Source organism: Lactuca saligna, chromosome 1, assembly GCF_052625555.1.
Source record: "Lactuca saligna cultivar CGN05327 chromosome 1, ASM5262555v1, whole genome shotgun sequence".
Taxonomy (NCBI): Eukaryota; Viridiplantae; Streptophyta; class Magnoliopsida; order Asterales; family Asteraceae; genus Lactuca; species Lactuca saligna.
The window spans coordinates 31,735,664-31,754,982 of NC_136417.1; the positions used below are offsets into that span (position 1 = coordinate 31,735,664).

The following is a 19,319-nucleotide window of genomic DNA, read 5'->3' on the forward strand; positions in this document are numbered from 1 at the left end:
TTATCGTGTGTTACATAAAGAACTCTTTTATATGCTTTTATATATCCAAATCACATGCGATTTACAAACTTTTAAGGAACTTTCATATATATATATATATATATATATATATATATATATATATATATATATATATATAACATATGTTAAGATAGCATTCTATCTTTTGAAATATAAATTTGTTGTAATGCATGTATAAACTAAACTTTCTTAGATTATACTTATCATTCTTAGACTCTACACCGAAAATCTATGCTTTCATAACAAATGATTCCTTTTCTTGGTATTTCTAAACAAACGAGACACACTTTTAGAAAACTATAATAGGTATAGTTTTACGAACAAATTTCTAACTCTTATGTACTAGAAACATGAATTTCAAGAAGTCACTTTCGTATACAAGAACAAACGTAACATTTTAACAAGTAGATCTGCTTTTATACCACGGTTTTGTGAGACACTAACTTCATGTACGTTCGAGTACACATTTCAAGTCCTATATTATATACCAGAATCCCTTGAAGGGGGAGCATGGTGTTTGTGTATAGATCTATACGGGCTTGACAACCCGCGCCCTGACTGTTAGCTGCAATCCACCGTTTGGGGTGACAAACGTCATAACATTTCAACGCATGAAGAACGTTGTGTATAGGCATTCCGAGTCAATAGTATGGTTATAAAACTCACATGGGGTATTAAAAAATCAGTAATTTCAGGTATTCATTACGCTTTTGATGAAGGGATGCTGCGGCGCCAGTTTAATCTCGTATTTTGACATCATATTGTAATTGGTTTTGAACATGTAACTTTTGACAAATGTAAACTTTCAATTATATATATATATATATATATATATATATATATATATATATATGATGGTTGTATTGCTTTCTTTACTATGTATTCATTTGTTACACTACCACATGAAGTCATCCACCCCCGAACGTTTCCGTCGTTCAGGTTTGGGGGTGTGACAGGGTAAAACATGGGTATATGAAATAGTTGTTTTGTGATAACACGATGGGAGACATCAGTGTTGTCAGTGATCCAGTCATCTAGTGGAGTATAGATGACGACTATGGACGATACTAGACGGTCCAGTGGAACGATAGCAGGTTCGTAACATGTAGGTATTTTTGAACTAGGTGCTCATTAGGTATTTTTGAACTGAGTGTGTTCACTACGTATCTTTGAACTGAGTGTGTTCACTAGGTATTTTGAACTAAGTGTGTTCACTAGTTACTTTTGAACTAAGTGTTTACCAGATGTTTCGGACTACGTGTTCACCAGATATATTCTATAAGCCTTGGTAATGATGGACTTCGTGTCGATTCCTTAGGATGATCCTTAGGACTAAATAAACGAGGAATAGATGATTCTTAGGGTAGATCCTTAAGACTAAAAAAGATAATGAGGATGGGTAATTGGGTTGATTGTTTGATTGTTTAAACATAATAATTATATTATTGTGGGTTGAAAACCCTATGTACTCACCAGATTTCCCAACCTGACCCACTCAGTTTATTTATATCACAAGTGTTGATACGAAGTCACTTTACACTGAGAGATTTAAAGAGATGTAGATCACTAGTGTAAATAAATGTAAGTTCTGTTTATGCTTATGTTCCTGTATTGACGATGACATCCCAAACGTTTTAAAATGAATAAAGTACGTTTCTTCGGAAATGTTTTAATAACGTATTTATCATGTTTTTCTGGGAACAAATTCCGCAACATTTTTATTAAAAGAAGAACTCTTAATTTTATAAAGCATAAACAAAAATCGGTCTTTTCTGGCCGTGAAAATGGGGATGTCACAATGTCCCCTGCATCAGACCAAAGTCCGGAACTGATTGCATTGGACCAAAGTCCAGAACTGACTGGGACCTTGTCCCCTGCATCAGACCGAAGTCCGGAACTAACTGCATCGTACCGAAGTCCGGAAACTAAATGAGCATAGCATAGCATAGCATAGCATAAACATATCAACTAGCATGAACACATAAACTGCATACTGCATCGGGTCGTAACCTGGAACACATAACACATAAACACTGTCTGAGCCACAAAGGCATCAAAAATTCTAACTACTGCATCAGACCGAGGTTCGGAAACTACTACTAATTAAACGGGTCGGCATTGTGGCCTTAGACCCGTTCCTACTGGAAGGAAACTCACCTCGTACACTGGCTGCTAAATGAACTGTTCTGGAAACCGACTGCTGCTGCTCCGGTATCTCCCCGGCTACAAATTTCCATAAATACACTCAATCAATTACTGATAACTGTACTGAGGGTAAAATGACTATTTTACCCCTGGTCAAAGTCAACCTCCTGTTGACCGGACTCACCGAGTATGAGGAACTACTCGCCAGTCTGAGGAGCTACTCACTGAGTTCTGTCGAGCATATTCCATACAACTACATTCGAATCCGCTCTATGGTTCCTAACTTGTAGATCTGAAATCTTGGAACCATCTGAACACGTAAAGTTGCTAACTTATGTGTAACTACGAAGGAATGAAGCCTCCCTACTCAAACACCACTTTGCTCGGGAAAACTCATCTGAATCGCCGAGTTGCTCATACAACTCGTCGAGTTCTAAGGCAAACTTCATCGGACTCGCCGAGTTGTTCTTCCAACTCGTCGAGTCGATGGCTAAATTCATATAACTCGCCGAGTCGTCCTGTGGACTCGCCGAGTTCATTCAGCCCTTTTTCCATACAGGTCCGATCTGAGCCATGTAGCTGCTACAAATCATGGATCTAGACTTCTAGGGAATGTTTTTCACGTAAAGTTGCTAACTTTACGTGCATGCATGGCTTTAAAGGCTTCATATGACCAAAATAAGCTCTTAATGAGGTTCTAGGCTCGATGGGGACTTTAATCACAACCACAACCAAAACTTTATACTTCTAGCATTCCATGAGTGTCCAGATCTGAGATATAACCCGGCCATAAGGCCTATTCATAAGGAATTTAGGGTTTTTGGGCTTAGAAACCACAGTTTAGGAACAACATAGATCTATGTGATCAATGAGAAAGTTATAGAATTTAATACCAGAAAAGATGATCAATAGAGTGTGTATTCTGGATCTACTTCCTCTTCCTTGAACTCTCCAACTTTCTCCTTCTCCTTCTTACTCCAAAGATGCCTTCACAAACAATAAACACACACACACTCACTAAGAAAACGGCTAGGGTTTGATAAGGAATGCTCTGAGGGTGATGGAGGCTGAGATAGGGGCTATAAGGATGTTTAAATAGATTGCAAACCCTAAGAATTAGGGCCTCCTCCTGATTGGCCTACTCACCGAGTCCATGCGTGGACTCGCCGAGTAGATCACTTAAAACTCGTATCCAACTCGACATCTACTCGGCGAGTTAGGGCTACAACTCGCTGAGTATCTCTTCCTAAAAGAACATTTAATCAAAATACATACGTACCAGGAACGGGGCGTTACAATATTGTCCCAATTACCAGGATGCCGACCTAACAAATCAATAAGCACATCACCAGTACAAGTACTTATATATCAAATATAACTATCTTACAGATCATCGATCATAGTAATCTCTCATGACCAAGGCATCGACCTAACCAAGCCACTAACATATCGATCCTAACAGATTACATGAGCATAACATCGTACTATCTATTCTGATACCAACCTAACAGATCATAACCACACGTAGCATAATGTAACCAAGATAACAACTAAAAGGGCCGGCCTTGGTGCCTTAGACCCTATTGATATAGTGAGGATAACTCACCTGCAATTGCTGACTGAAAAGATAAGAGCAAGATGCTCCGATCTCCGACACGATCGCCGCCACTGAACACTACCAAAGGACAAATTCCATAAATACCAATATTACCAAAGTACCCTTGGAAGTGAAACTGGTCAACTCTTGGTCAAATTCAAAGTCCTCAGTCAAAGTCAACCTTCCTGGGTGACTCTACTCTCCGAGTCACCCCGGCGACTCGTCGAGTTCCCATACCCAGAAAACTCTCATAACGCAACCTAACTCGTCGATTCGCCCCAAGACTCGCCGAGTCCAAAAACCTCTGAGTCCCATCCTATCTGGCTCACTGAGTCGCCAACCGAATCACTTAGTCCAAGGCTTTAACCAAAATAGGTTGGGATTCTGCAACCTGACTCGCCGAGTCCAAGGTAATCTTCAACAGACTCGTCGAGTTGTTCTTCCAACTCGCCGAGTCCAAGCTCATCATCGTACTCCTTGCCGAGTCACCCATGCGACTCACCAAGTTACTACGCGACTCAAAGTCTGGTCCTTAGCCCAAATCGTCGGGTCATCTCCCAAACTCGCCGAGTCCATTCGTGTATTCCCATAATCTCGAGTCATAGAGCTACTCCTTTACTCTAAACAATAGATATGGGTTTCTAGAGTCCATTAGCAACATAAAGTTGCTACCTTTATGTGCTTCTTGTCCCATAATACCAAAAACCAATCTAGAAAGGAACTTAACTCATGGGGAATGGCTTTTGCATAGCAACCAAAAGGGCTTTCTGCATTTTTGATCCAAATAGAGCTCAGATCTGGAGTTTCAACTCCATATCTAACTTATGCACCAAGATCTTAAAATATCATCTCCAAACAAACCCTAAACTTCCATGAATATGGATCTAGAAAGGAGAAAGCCAAGGATAACGATTTATTACCTCCAAAACGACCTCCTACTGCAAAGTAAACCGAATCTCCATAAATCTCCTTGACCCAAGCGTCTTGATCTTCAAGATCTCTTCATAAAACACTTACAATGCTCTAATTTGCTTCCAATGGCTTTCACTCACGATTATAGGGTTCTGGATCTTACAGGAGGCTAAGGGAGCTGAGGGGAGGACATTAAGTCCTTTAAATAGGGTGCAGCCCCAAAGATTAGGGTTTTTCCTCATCCATCACTGACTCGTCGAATCCAGCCGCCGACTCGGCGAGTCAGACCACATAACCACGTGCTCGGCACCCACTTTGACTCGACGAGTCCAGACACCTACTCGTCGATTTCCTTCTTTATTTTCACCTATCACCCTTCAACTTCTTGCATTTGAACCTGAGATGTTACATGGGCCTCGTGGTGTCTTTTGGGATTTTGTTGCTTTGGGCCTTTTGGTCCATCTGAGATCAATTTTTAGACTAAGGGAAGTTTTGGGCTTCAGGAAATAGCCCATAAGGGGGTTGGGCCCAATTTGGAAAATTAGGCAAATAATGGGACTTTATGGATCTTTTGGTTTTGGGTCTTTCTGGTTTTGGGTTTGGGCCTCAGTTTGGTTCAAGTTGGGTTAGGGGTAAAATGGTTATATTAACCCAAGCATGGATTTTGGGTCATATTTTGGAGCCCAATTGCTAATTGGGTGTTATTTTGGTATTGATAGCTCGAAGGAGTCGTTAGGGCAGTAGCTAGGGATTTCTTTCGGTAAGCTTCTTTATTCGAGGTGAGTCTCATCACTATTCTATGGGTTGAAGGCACAATGTCAGCCCATTTGGTTTATCTTTTATAGGAAGACCTGGGGGTAACCCTTGGCAGTTTCTATGAAACACCAAGAGACGGCTCCTGGCAAACTGTATGCAAGACCATAGTTTGAACTTCGGCAGTTAATTAGTCAAGTAGTGTAGAGTGTATGCTAGTCTCCTTTGTGATGCTTGCATGGAAGGCCTGGAGGTGGCTCCTGGCACTTGTCTGTAAGACCCAGGGTTTTGGCCCCCGACCTGGCAAGGAAGACCACGAGGCAGATCATGGCATAATGACAAGACTATGGTTGGCACATAGCAATTTTATTGATTGATTGGTTATGTATGATATGTATGGATCGTTTGATATGTTTGGTATGTGGTACTTAAGTAACTCACTAAGCTTTGTGCTTACAGTTTGTGGTTTATGGTTTCAGGTACTTCCGGTTCGAAAGGGAAGGACTCGGCTTGATCGTAGTGCATACACCCGTGTTTTCCGCAATATGTGATCTTAGGGAATGGACTTTGATAATTGTTTTATTTTGAAATGCTTTTAGATGTTTGGATAAAGTTACATTAGTGTTTTAATTATAATAAAAATGAAATTTTGACCCTAGATTTTCGGGATGTTACATTTCGCATGCTAAAAGTCATTAGTGGATCGTATCTTGCTGAGCGGGTGCCAGTTTGTTTGGTTGTTGTTCCGGTTCTTTGATGGGGTCAATTCACGGGCATCATTTTGAAGGTTTATGGTCAGATTAGTTGGTTAGTTCTCAAATGAATTTAGAGTTCAGAAGTTTTAGTATTTGTTCTGATAGGATCAGCAACCATCTATAGAAGGGCCTTTGGGTCCAACTCACTACCGCTAGTAGGGAAGGAACGGTAGAAAGAAATTGGTGGTGGCAGTAGCTTGAGGTTGTTGGTCATTGGAAGTACCAACGGGAAATTTCATAATCGCAAGGGATGGTTAGAATTCAGAGACTCTTTTGAGGATGGGTACTTGGAATGAAGGTTTGTCAGTTCAATGAAAGGGTTATGGTTCTTGTTACCATCATAAGGAACTTAAGGATTTGGTGTTGTACCATGGGAGGTGATCAAGATTATCGGTCTTATGAGATTTCAGGAAGTAATCATCTAGATTTTTAGAGTTTTACGATCATCAAGATTAGCTAGTAATGGAATGTTGGTATTTGTAAACTCAGGCTATCATCAGTTTGAGTCGTAAGGTTGTAAGATGGATTGGGAATCCATCAAATCTTGAGAATTTGAGGAGCGCATTTGAATCCAAGTGGGAGAGAATATTTTGGTCGAAGGGATTGCACAAGAATGGATATATGTGTTTCGTTTCACATCGGTAGTGGTGTACGGCGGGCATGTGGATGGACTCAGGTTGAGGGTGATGTTAGGGTCTCTCTATATGTTCTTGTCTGATTAAGGATTTGGGAGTTCGAAACATGAACTGAACACCTGATTAGGGTTTAGTTGGACATGGGTTCGATACAGGATGATTGTGGTTGATATGGTAAAGGTGTGGTAAGACCATGGGTGGTGACCATGGCTGGATATACATGTCGTAAGACTTTAGGGTGGTCGTAGCATTTACTGTATCGATGGATAGTATGAAGTGTCATAAGTCTATGATGAGATTATAGCATTTTCCAGAATGAGGTAGACTATCATTGGGGTGGTCGCGAGTATAAAGGAGGATAAGCTCGTGCCTTGGGCAAGGCAAACATTGGGGTCAAAGAGCATCTTTCTTTTATGGGAAGAGAACCAGTGGGGTTCGAGGCGAGGTTGGGACTATGCAAATCTCGATGGGATGAACCCCGTGGGTGTGGCATGTTCATTGGTATAGATTGGGTTTATAACGTATACCTGGACTTGGGATGTTACAGTCCTTCACCTCGTGGAAGTCTAGCGCACCACATCTCCTGAAATCCTTAAAGGTGAGTGTATGTGTCCCTGACTGGCCAGATGCCATGTCGCTCCTGAACGCCATGAGATGCTCCTCCATTAGCTCAATGATCCTTTCCTTAATCGATCTGAAAATCACCGGGGTCGCCTCAAGGATGCCTCTCTTAATCTCTGACGCGATTAACTTGCATAGCCCATCATCAACTGGCTCGGAACTCGCACCCGAACCTGAACTTGATCCCGATCCCGATCCTAAACCTCCTGCTCTGAAATGTGTCACCACCATTCTGAAACAAAACACATAATCGTCAGGGTCATACATAATCTTGAGAGGTCTCACACACTCTACAAGTTCCCTGGTTCTATCTCAGCCCTCCTTGATTTGAGTATGGATCCTATGCTTTCAGTAGGATGGGCCCATACTACCTTCCACATATATCCATACTTTCCTCAAGGATTGTCTTGACTTCATTAAGTCCCTTTTTACTACTACTGATTGTTTCACTAATCTCATCCTAGGCTTACCCTATGGTAACTCTCCAACCCACTCTCCGCTATCAGCTGCATAAGAAGTTTGTGTTATCTTTACCTAACTAGCTCGCGGATAGCATTACATATCACTAAGACCGGATAATTCTTCGAATGAGAGGTCCTACCCCACAAAGGTTAGACTCAAACAAGAGCTGCGAAATAGAGCTAGACCTAACCTTCTAAAATTATTTAGTCCTCGCAATATGTAACTTAACGTATTCGTTTACTAATTAGTTAAAGATAACTAGAACTCCTAAAAGAACAAAAAAAAAAGCAGCATTTGGGCATCGAGTAACCCAAACCAAGCATATCCTATTCAGGCCATCATATCACTGACTAGTCAGTACTATCCTACGGTTCGATAAGCACATACAACAGGCACATAAGACATCTTCCTATATCCTTAGCCCTAATCTAGCATGCACTTCTCATACAATAGGCAAATAAGGCATCCTTCCTAGATCCTTAGCCATAATCTAGCATGCAATTCTCATAGTTATATCATATGTCATAGCAAACATGTATGGGTATCTTGGGGAAAACTTACTTGAGCTCGGCCGATTGCACACATCACACACATTGTTGTTTCTCAAAACTCTTTATTCTAAATTTTTAAAATTTATTTTTCTTGTAAAAATCTTTCGAACCCTCGATTTGAGTCCAGATACCCCCGAAGGTGTGTCCGATTCCCTCAAACAAAGGCTCTGATACCAACTTGTAACATCCCAAAATTCTAGCCTATAAATTTCATTTTTGATGTAACAATTCATAAAACAATTTAAAGAAAACATCATTAAGTTATTTCATATCATAAAACCATAGATCATCTGTCTCAAAAGCATGACATAAAATAGTAACAATGTTAGAGTACAAATCCTAAGAATCTCGTATGCGGAAAACCGTGTGTGCGATGTGTTGCTACCATACCGGCTCCTTTCCCATCGCGGAAGAAGTACCTGAAACCAAAAATGAAAATTGTAAGCACACAACTTAGTTATTTCCCCCATCATACCACATACCATACATAGCACATATTGTCTAACATATCCGGGTACTAGCTATCCATTCGGTCTCTTTCAATCGGTAACTTGCCTAGAATATCAGGGTGTTACCCTACCCCTTCAGTCATTTCGACCGGTAACTTGCCTAGAATATCAGGGTGTTGGCCTACCCCTTCGGTCCTGTCGATCGGTACATCGCCTAGCATATCAGGGTGCTGGCCTACCCCTTCGGTCCTTTCGACCGGTATCGGAGACTATTTCACCCTCTACTCCTACCACATACCATCCTAGTGCATAAACATATAAGCCATATACTGCCTAACTTATCCAGGTGCTGGCATACCCCTTCGGCCCTATCGATCAGTACTGGGGTCTATCCTACCCCTCCTACCACTATCACATAACATCATATCATACTAGCACATAAGCATAACAGATAGTGACATACCGATAATTATCACAAAGACAATCATCTCTACTATAGCTCTACTAATGGGCCGACATTGGTGCCTTTGACCTACTTTTATTGGCAGGTAACTCACCTCGTAAAGCTGAATGTTGAATATCACTGAAAGGAATCTCTAACAACTGCTCCGATGACTCCTCGACTATCATTATCATAACAACACTTAGCCCACTAATGGCCCAAATTTCTACATTGGGCCCAACTCTTCAAATGGACCTTTTCACAAGCCTAATAAATCCTTAGCCCAAAATAAATAATTCCGAGTGGCCCAATATGGCCCAAAAGGCCAAATACTCTAAGTCTCAGTTGTAGGCCTAGAAACTATGCTCCACAATGGGCCATGGGGCCCAGCTATCATGGTCCAAACTTCTAAGGCCTAAAAGTCTAAGTTTGCCACTCTGCATGCGTACGTGCGATATACCTGGCACATACGCCCAACGTACGCTGGCCTTGACCAAAACGGGAAGTTGACCTAGCACGCACAACGTACTAGGGTGTACGCACGACGTACCGACCACCTTGGGGATTCATTTGTGACTTAATCCATTAAGCCCTCATATCCAGAATGTATATCCAATTCCTTTAAGGCATCCTAGTCCATAAAGTCACAAACTTTATGTGCTTGCATGCATGTTTGGGGTTAAAACATGATTTTGGTCCTTAACCCAACTATGTAACCTTCCAACACTTGCATGGTTGTGGCTGAACCATCAAGGTATGATTTTTATGACTCTAAGTTCTTCTAAGAGCTCAAAAGGACAACTCTTATGGTTTGGAACTATCAAGATTCGAGCAACCTTAACAATGGAGTCCAAAAATGACATCAAACACCCTAAAATCAAATCTAAACATGCAATGATTAAGTTTGAAGCTTGATACCTCAAATAAGTCATAAATGATGCTAATCTCCTGGATCTACAAGCTCCATTTGAATCATTGCTCCTTCTTCAAACTTCTTTCTCTTCTAAACACCAAAAGAACATTAAAATGCACTCAAGTGGCTTCCAAATCATAAGAATACACAAATATGGGTAAGGGTCTTCATGGTGGCTGCCTAAGGGTGAAAGGGAGGCTGGACCAAAGGCATAAGATCCTTTATATAGGGATCAAACCCTAAAATTTAGGGTTTTAGAATCTGCATACGTATGCTGCACGTACTCCTGGTATGCTGGGCGTACGTGCATGGCTTCCGCGTTCCAGTCTCTTGAGTATATTGGGCGTACATGGCAAGGTACACTCTGCGTACAGTGCTTCTGCAGCCCAATTACAAGGGCTTAAAGGTCTAAGCCCAAACCTTTTCAAACTATTAACCTTATATAAATAAAAATAGTACCTTACAAATCTCAGACGTTACATGATGACTGACAGATCTATATACCAAGCGGTGATCGATGCCGGGCGGGGCCCAATATATGTTGATATATATGGTATATGGTATTTTGGAGAACTCACTAAACTTTGTGCTTACGATTTTCCGTTGATGTTTCAGGTACTTCTGTTTTCAAAGGAAGGGTCTGACTTTATTGCAGCGCATCCACCCATGTTTCCACGCTATGATGATTTTGAGATTGTACTCTGATAACTCCACCCATGTTTCCATGCTATGATAATTTTGAGATTGTACTCTGATAACTGCTTTCTTACAAAGTACTTTTAAATATTTAGCAAATGAGTATTGAATGTTGACTTAAAGATAATTAACATTTTGGTTGAACTAAATCAAAATTTTTACCTCATGATTTAGGGATGTTACACAAAGTCTTTAGATGATTGATCTTTGGTCCACAACCCTAAATTAATAAATGACCAAAAACTAGGTGTTACATTTAAAATATTAAAAAATTTTGTTTTATGGAGATATTTTAGCTATACATGTAACTTAATACTAAGAGTAAAACGATGTACATACACATATGAGATTATTGCATCATATGGCTAAGTTGAACTTAACTAATGAGCCATAACCATGAAATGTAATTTTCTTACGATTTGGTTGTATGAAAAATAATATTTGATATTTTGTGAATTCATTATACAACTCCATTTATAGTAGTCTAAAAATCTCTAAAAAAACACTTATGACATAAGTACAACTCTTAATTTACATTTTTTAAGTCATATAAAATGAATTTAAAATAGAAAATAAATGTATTTGTCATCACAAACAACTATTATAATTACACGTGTACTAATGATCATTATGTGTACAAGATTACTATTTCATTGGTTTGGAAATGGCAAAAAATCCTTAAACCTAACGGGAAAATCCAAAACCGTAAGAATTTGGGTCAGATTGGAGATAAACATACCTAATAATGAGTTGGAAATGGATATTTATCGGTGATTCTGATTAGGTTCTAGACGATGAATATGACCCAACTCGCCCCCACATGGTTGTGTATGTGTATCGTCAATTGGTCATACCTGTCTTTGGATCGATTCAGGGATGGTCATAGTCATACCCATTCCGGTATGAACTCAAGTTATTTTGGACCGATAATGCACAAAAGAAATAGTAGTTCAACAAGTTATGGATAGGAAAATAGTCAAGGGACTATTCTTGTATTTCTACTAAAATACGAGCATAAGTTGATACTCGACGGGACCGACCCTCTCTCCCAGTTTATTGTTCGGCAAGAAACGTTTTTCCGTCGAGGAGATCCAAATCAAATCCTTGCCCTCCGGTAGCAACAAAAAAAAAAAGCGATGCCGACTGACATAGAAGATGAGATTAGGGACGAGAAGAATCCTCCCCCTCTTGATGAAGACGATATCGCTCTTCTCAAGACTTATGTGAGTTAAATCGCGATTCTTACAAACTAAAGACCTTATACTTGTTCCACTCGATGCCCTTATTTAATTGGCTCTTGCTCTTTTTAACCTGTTAACCCATCGAGCAACACTACGGATCGGGTGAAAGTTAGTTCTTTGATGAAGTTCGGCTGTTCGCAGTTTCTTTACTGTTTACCCGTGTACTAAAATAGGCTTTGCTGTTTTAAAAGTCAACTTTTTACATAATGGTTTTGTATATCAAATCAAGGAAAAGGTAGCATCTGCTGAAGATTTGAATGATTAGCTTTGTGCGCTGACGAATTGCTGTAATTTGATACAATTTGATTTAAGATTGATTTTTAAATGCCTTCAGCTGTTAGGAACTTAGGATAGTTTGATCTCTATCTTGCATTTTACTAGAATTCATGTGCATTATAGAGAAACTTTTGAGTTGATAGTTTGTGTTGGTTGAAATGCTCTGTTTATCGCAACTGAATTGATGAAGGCTTGTGCAGGGATTGGGGCCATATTCCACAAGCATCAAGAAAGCTGAAAAAGATGTAAAGGAAATGGCCAAAAGGATCAACGATTTATGTGGTAAGCTTATTTTTGTGAGGTTCTGACTCAAATAAGCTTGTATGAAGACTCTGCTTTTTTCTTGTTTTACTACATAGAACATTCTTCTTTGTAGAGACTATAAACGGCCTTATACCTGTACATATATAGATAATTAGATATGAATGGTTAAAAATATTTCCTTTGTTTCTCTTTTCAACTGCTTTAGGCATCAAAGAGTCTGACACTGGTTTGGCTGCACCTAGTCAATGGGATCTTGTTTCTGATAAGCAAATGATGCAAGAGGAGCAACCTCTTCAGGTAGCCAGATGCACCAAAATAATTAATCCCAACACAGAAGACGCCAAATATGTAATAAATGTCAAGCAAATTGCAAAGGTATGTATAAAACACACAACTCCTATATCCTAATTACAAATTCAAAGTCCCTTGTTTCTCTATCATACTGATACTCTGTTTTATCACTCTACAGTTTGTTGTTGGATTGGGTGACAAAGTTTCACCAACAGATATTGAAGAAGGAATGCGTGTTGGGTAATTTGAATTTGTTATTATATCATGAGAAAAATCTTTTCTTTTTAATCTTTCTTTTTAATCTTTCTTTTTAATCTTTTTTTATCTAAAATCTCCATGTTTAATTACAGTGTTGACCGCAACAAGTATCAAATTCAGATCCCATTACCCCCCAAGATTGACCCAAGTGTAACCATGATGACAGTTGAAGAAAAACCAGATGTCACATATAATGATGTTGGTGGATGCAAGGAACAAATTGAAAAGATGAGAGAGGTGTGTAACTTATGTAATGAATAATGATTATGATTATATAATTACACTAGTGTTTATAGTTTTATAAAATCTTTTTTCTTTTTAGGTGGTTGAGTTACCAATGCTCCACCCTGAGAAATTTGTTAAATTGGGAATTGATCCTCCGAAAGGCGTCCTATGCTACGGTCCACCTGGCACTGGTAAAACACTTTTAGCAAGAGCAGTTGCCAACAGAACTGATGCATGCTTCATACGTGTCATTGGAAGTGAACTTGTTCAGAAATACGTTGGTGAGGGGGCCCGCATGGTTCGCGAGCTTTTCCAGGTCATCAATCCTTCATGAACAAATTCAATCTACAATAAGTCGATAATTTGACATTAATTGAAGCAACTAACACAACTTTGACTTCAATTCAACAGATGGCACGTTCCAAAAAAGCTTGCATAGTTTTCTTTGATGAAGTCGATGCAATTGGTGGGGCCCGTTTTGATGATGGAGCTGGTGGTGATAATGAGGTTCAAAGAACCATGCTTGAAATTGTGAATCAACTTGATGGATTTGATGCTCGTGGGAATATTAAAGTTTTGATGGCTACAAATAGGTATATTTTATTCATATCTTTTATCAAGTCCAAAAAGAAACTGTCTTCATGTATACATCACTTTATTTGAATATGTGTATGTGTAATTGCAGACCAGATACATTGGATCCAGCACTGTTGAGACCTGGGAGACTGGATAGGAAAGTGGAATTTGGGCTTCCAGATATGGAAAGTAGGACACAGATATTTAAGATTCATACAAGAACAATGAACTGTGAAAGGGATGTGAGATTTGAACTTTTGGCGCGACTTTGCCCTAATTCAACAGGGGCGGATATAAGAAGTGTGTGTACTGAGGCTGGAATGTATGCAATTAGGGCAAGGAGGAAGACAGTGACTGAGAAGGATTTTCTTGATGCTGTTAACAAAGTCATTAAAGGGTATCAGAAGTTTAGTGCTACTCCTAAGTATATGGTTTACAATTGATTTGTTACGTGGTATGTGTTATATGAACTGTTTAATGTTTCTTTAAAGTCTTGCTACACATGGATTCAGATGTCAAAAAATTTGTGTGTGGTGTTTTCTTTTGAGGGAATGGGACTGAAGTTTAGAAAATGAATGTTATATTTGGTTATCCTTGCATTTAAACTACGTTGTATGCTTTGTTTTTATTCGTTGTGTGCATATATTAAGGGAATTTGTGGGGAACAGCAACTTACATTACTATCATGCAAATAGAATTGGAAGTATTTTGCTATTAAGAAAATGGAAACAATCAAACAAGTAGCCGAAATCTTCACCAATGACAAGTGAAACAAAAATCAATAAATGCTTTAACTTCCACTTCCAAATGTCAGTTGTTTCCTACACGTTATCTAAAACCATAACAATATATAATTATTAAACCAAAACCAAAACCAAACCAAATTTGTTTAAAGATTAATAATAAAACGATAACAATCAAAAAAATAAATACAATCAACTCTCCCGAGGAGAATCCTGGTCGCGGGCCCGCACAGCTGAACCTTGTTCAAGACTAACCGTTCTCTTGCTCATGTTTGCCCTCTGCACAAGTCTTACCAACGCCTCAACCACTTCAGACATGGGTGGCCGAAACTCTGGCTCCGCCTAACATTCATTCATATAAAAATAAATATAACCACATCAGTCTCAATATCAGACTATCAGTATCAATATCAGTATCAGTAACAGTATCGGTATTACCTGTACACAAAGAGCGATTACATCCGCAAATCGAGAAAGAGATTTAACCGGATACAGTCCTTTAAGTGCCGGATCAACCATTTTGGCAAGAGCATCAATGTCATGAAGCTGAGGTGTCGCCCACTGTACCAAAGACTGTTCTGCCCTTGTCCTTGAACTGAAACCACAACTTAGGTTAAAGAAATCTATATATAACAAACTAGGTTACTATATTTAGTAAGATAAAACTTCTTTACCTATCAAAAGGTTTTCTTCCTGTAAGTAATTCTAGCATAGTAACACCAAAACTGTACACATCACTCTTTATTGTGTACTGACCAGACATCGAAACCTCAGGGGCACTATATCCGGACCCAACATTCTCCTCCTGCAACCAAACCAAGGGCAAATCAGTAAATTCAAATACTCAACTCTATACAATGTACAAACACCAACTACCTGATCTGCATCTGAGACAAGCTTAGCTAACCCACAATCAGAAAGATGAGGATTAAGCTCTGAATCTAACAAGATATTGGCTGATTTAATGTTCTTATGAATAACAGAAGGCGAGCATACTTCATGTAGATATCTGAAAATAGAAAAAATATGACATCAGCCCTAATACTCGATTATTCAAATAAGATTTTTAAGGTAAGAATTTTTTTTTTTTTTTGAACTTACTCCAATGCACGTGCTGTTCCTAAAGCAATTTTGACACGGCTATTCCATATTAATGGCTTACTATATTCATCCAAAAGATGTAGGAAATCGTATAAAGATCCGTTTTTTAGAAACTCATAAACTAAAAGATGCTGTCCATATTCAGAACAATATCCAACAAGCTCTGTAACATTAGGGTGGCGTAATCTTGACACGTCTGAAACAATATCAATGAAATCTTCTGATAATTGACCATGAAGAACAGATGGCTTAATTTTCTTAACAGCAACAACTTTTCCATCTTCAAATTGGGCACGAAAAACACGCCCAATAGATCCTTCTCCAATTAGGTTATCACCATTGAAGCTGTCTGTAGCTATTTGAAGGTCAGCTATGGAGTATGACGTGGCATCTGGTGGGGCCACACTTTGTTTTTTGGGAACAACTATAGGTTTTGCTGTGAAATCATTGTCAATGTCATCGAATGAGATGTTGTTATCATCCATTGGTGGTGGTTTTAGGTTGAGGTTAATGACAGGTGGAGGGTCAACTGATTTTGTGTTGACCATGGAGGAATCTTGGATTGAATCTTGTTGTGGAGGAACAGGAGGTAAAGATCGGGGTTCGGTTTTTTCTATATCTGTTGACTTTTTGGATCTTCTTTTTAATAAAATGAATACAATGAATGCAGCCACAATTAAAATGGAAATCACAATTCCAGCTATAGCTCCACCACTGACACCGGATTTCTTCCCGCCGCCATTAGAGCCGCTAGCAGATGGTGTAACGCCGCCGCTCGGTTGGCGGGTTTGACCACCACCTTCAGGTGCAGGGATGCCAGGTGGCGGTGGTGGTGCAGGCCCTGTGTTCCATGAGTTGCCATCATTTCTAGCACAAAAACAATCGTATAATGTTTAAATATATTTTTAAATAAATACAGATAGTGTAGGAATTTGCAAGCTTACAGAAAGTTTATGTTTCTGAATTGACTTGGAATCCAACCAGTGAATTTGTTATTTGCAACATTCCTGAAACATGAGTCGAGAAATAAGTGTTGAATAATGTAATGTATTATATAATATATACCTAACATGTGTAAAAAATTGGTTTTGATTAAAAATACTCACAGAGTCTTGAGGGGAAGATTTGCAAGAACATCAATGGAGCCTGTAAACTGGTTGTTCTGTAAATACCTACACAACAATAATTGAATGAGAACTTGAATGCCTTGTCAGATTACAGATTCATATACTTACATATTATTAGCACTTGACAATAAGCTGAAGCTTTGAGGAAGATCACCCGTGAATAAATTAGAAGATAGATCCCTGAAGTATAAATAAAACCATTAAAAACATTACTTTTTGAGTTTTTTTTTTTTTTTTTTTTTTTTTGCCTCATATGCATAAATATATGTTATGGTTTTGGTTCTTACAGGTTGGAAAGAGATGGAAGTTGCCCAAACATGTCAGGCAATTGACCACTTATTTGATTGTGAGCAACATTTCTGTTCAAATATATAAAAATCAATGTCAATATCAGTGTAACAATTTTGATTAAAAAAATAAAAAAAAGTTGACTCACAAGTATCTTAGAGAAGCCATTTGTGATATGGAATACGGAAGTGTGCCAGTATACCCACATCCAGCAAGATTTCTGCATTTTTAAAAGGTTATATGAGAAATGAGATGAAGATTAGGAGAAAATGAATGCTTAAAAGATAATAATAGTAATAAATAAATAAACATACAGTCTTTGCACGTTTGGAGGAAGGCTATAAGGTATCTGATTGCCAAAATTATTGTTGCTTACATCACTGCATTACCAAATTAAAACATGTCAGGTTTATATATGTCAAAAAAGAAGCCATAAATGAAGAGATTGAAGAAATTTATCGTTCTTACAATTCAGTTACCGATGTTAAACTTGAAAGCTGGAATCCGATCCCCCCTGAAAGCCCAAGACTGGGTAATTTTCTGATCGGATACAAATGTAATGAGTTTTATGAATTACGACACATTATGATGACTTTATACACATTCAAATGAGTAGATGATCAATGGAAAGTTTGAAATACATTTCTGTGACTCTTGCACCCGAACATGTGACGCCTTTCCAGCTATCTCCGCAGGGATCGCCGCCGCTTGAACTCCACTTGGTTAATTGTCCCGGCGAATTCATACTTTGATACATGGCTACCAGGGCAGAGACTGCACATGAAGTTTGAAACTCGAATCAATTGCTTTGATTAATTTGTTCGTTGGTTGTGAATTCGAGTATGTTTACATAGAGGGTGTGTAATTGAGTTAACGTAATCGGTTGCGTGTTCCTTTAAACCACTACGAAAATCGTAAAAACCTTTTACAGTAAAATCAATAGGCGACACCGACAAACAATAAAAACCCACAACTAAAAATGAAGAAAGAAAGAAAAATACTAACCATCGGATGGATCTGTGTCGCCATTAATGGAGTTTAGACCAAGAACAAGAAAGATGAAGAGCAATGGTGCGAGCACCGCCATTACCTCCGGCGTCTGACGTCTGTATCTTTTACTCCTCTACCCTAAGAGTGAATATAAGCATCTGAAATCATTATAAAATTTTCCCTAATTCCTTCTTTTCGATGTAGGTGACTGAATAGTGGTGGCAATCAAGAAATAAAAAAAAAAGGGAGAATAGGAGTGGCAATTGAGAAATTAAAAAAAGGGGAATGGCAGCGAGCTGCAGAGGTTTGATTTTCTCGGGGAAAGCTGGTAGGGACGGTGTACTATACGCCCCAAGAATCTAAAGCCACAGAAATAGTCTCCCTCACTCTTTCTCTCTCTTCTCTAAATATATGCATATACAATTACGATTACAAATTTTACAAAATACAAATTCACAGTGATTCTAGATATCAATCACCACATGCATGCTAACGGGCCGGATATTTTTCCATCCGCCCTCCGTCTAAATTTGTATGGTTTATGTTTCTCTTTTGTTATCCCTTTTTTAACACCCTCACTTCTAAATTTGACAATTTTTTTGTCAATTTTTATGTACAAATTTAGGTAAAAAGGATTATTAGAACCAAAGACCAAAAAAGGAGAATCTAAAATATACAAAAGGTGTTTTTGGTAAAAAAAAATTGAAATGTATCATTCGAGCAGTCCACGTTAACCGTACGAATATCCATATGGGAGGTTAATCACGAAACACTAGCAATAATTTATGTGTGTCATGATTTGAGTTCTGGACCGCATATTCCAATTTTTGCTCCTTAACTGCTAAACTTTCATCGTAGGGGGTAAAAAGTTACATGTTCAATGGAGGTATGTAGTTTTTTGTTAGACTTTACGGAGTGTTTGGGATTGTTTTTTCAAAACAAATTCAATAAGTAAAAGAAAATATTTGATAAACTTAAATTCACTTT

General features: G+C 38.6%; 2 protein-coding genes across 2 annotated transcripts; one reads left to right on the forward strand and one right to left on the reverse strand.

Moving 5' to 3' along the window:
- Positions 1-11,990: 11,990 nt before the first annotated feature.
- LOC145031322 (26S proteasome regulatory subunit 7 homolog A) lies at positions 11,991-14,674 on the forward strand. Its single transcript, XM_078979859.1, has 8 exons — positions 11,991-12,175; positions 12,670-12,751; positions 12,939-13,108; positions 13,203-13,264; positions 13,375-13,519; positions 13,605-13,823; positions 13,919-14,100; positions 14,193-14,674. Exons 1-8 carry the CDS (start codon positions 12,089-12,091, stop codon positions 14,524-14,526), a joined length of 1,281 nt encoding a protein of 426 aa, XP_078835985.1. The 5' UTR covers positions 11,991-12,088; the 3' UTR covers positions 14,527-14,674.
- A 176-nt stretch (positions 14,675-14,850) lies between these two features.
- LOC145031315 (protein STRUBBELIG-RECEPTOR FAMILY 6-like) lies at positions 14,851-18,717 on the reverse strand. Its single transcript, XM_078979846.1, has 14 exons — positions 18,348-18,717; positions 17,984-18,116; positions 17,811-17,882; positions 17,657-17,722; positions 17,491-17,562; positions 17,342-17,413; positions 17,163-17,234; positions 17,034-17,099; positions 16,872-16,934; positions 15,928-16,794; positions 15,703-15,835; positions 15,501-15,631; positions 15,265-15,421; positions 14,851-15,168 (listed from the first exon to the last, which is right to left on the reverse strand). Exons 1-14 carry the CDS (start codon positions 18,427-18,429, stop codon positions 15,019-15,021), a joined length of 2,136 nt encoding a protein of 711 aa, XP_078835972.1. The 5' UTR covers positions 18,430-18,717; the 3' UTR covers positions 14,851-15,018.
- Positions 18,718-19,319: the final 602 nt, after the last annotated feature.

What these genes read in the sequence shown, in the direction of transcription:
- LOC145031315 (XM_078979846.1), bottom strand. Translation starts at nt 18,429, where the DNA reads ATGGCGGTGCTCGCACCATTGCTCTTCATCTTTCTTGTTCTTGGTCTA. An exon ending in CGACACAGATCCATCCGATG is followed by an intron (nt 18,117 to 18,347) that starts GTTAGTATTTTT and finishes CTTCATGTGCAG; the next exon opens with TCTCTGCCCTGGTAGCCATG. An exon ending in AATCTTCCCCTCAAGACTCT is followed by an intron (nt 16,935 to 17,033) that starts GTGAGTATTTTT and finishes CTCATGTTTCAG; the next exon opens with GAATGTTGCAAATAACAAAT.
- LOC145031322 (XM_078979859.1), top strand. Translation starts at nt 12,089, where the DNA reads ATGCCGACTGACATAGAAGATGAGATTAGGGACGAGAAGAATCCTCCC. An exon ending in ATGTCAAGCAAATTGCAAAG is followed by an intron (nt 13,109 to 13,202) that starts GTATGTATAAAA and finishes ATCACTCTACAG; the next exon opens with TTTGTTGTTGGATTGGGTGA. An exon ending in TGGTTCGCGAGCTTTTCCAG is followed by an intron (nt 13,824 to 13,918) that starts GTCATCAATCCT and finishes TCAATTCAACAG; the next exon opens with ATGGCACGTTCCAAAAAAGC.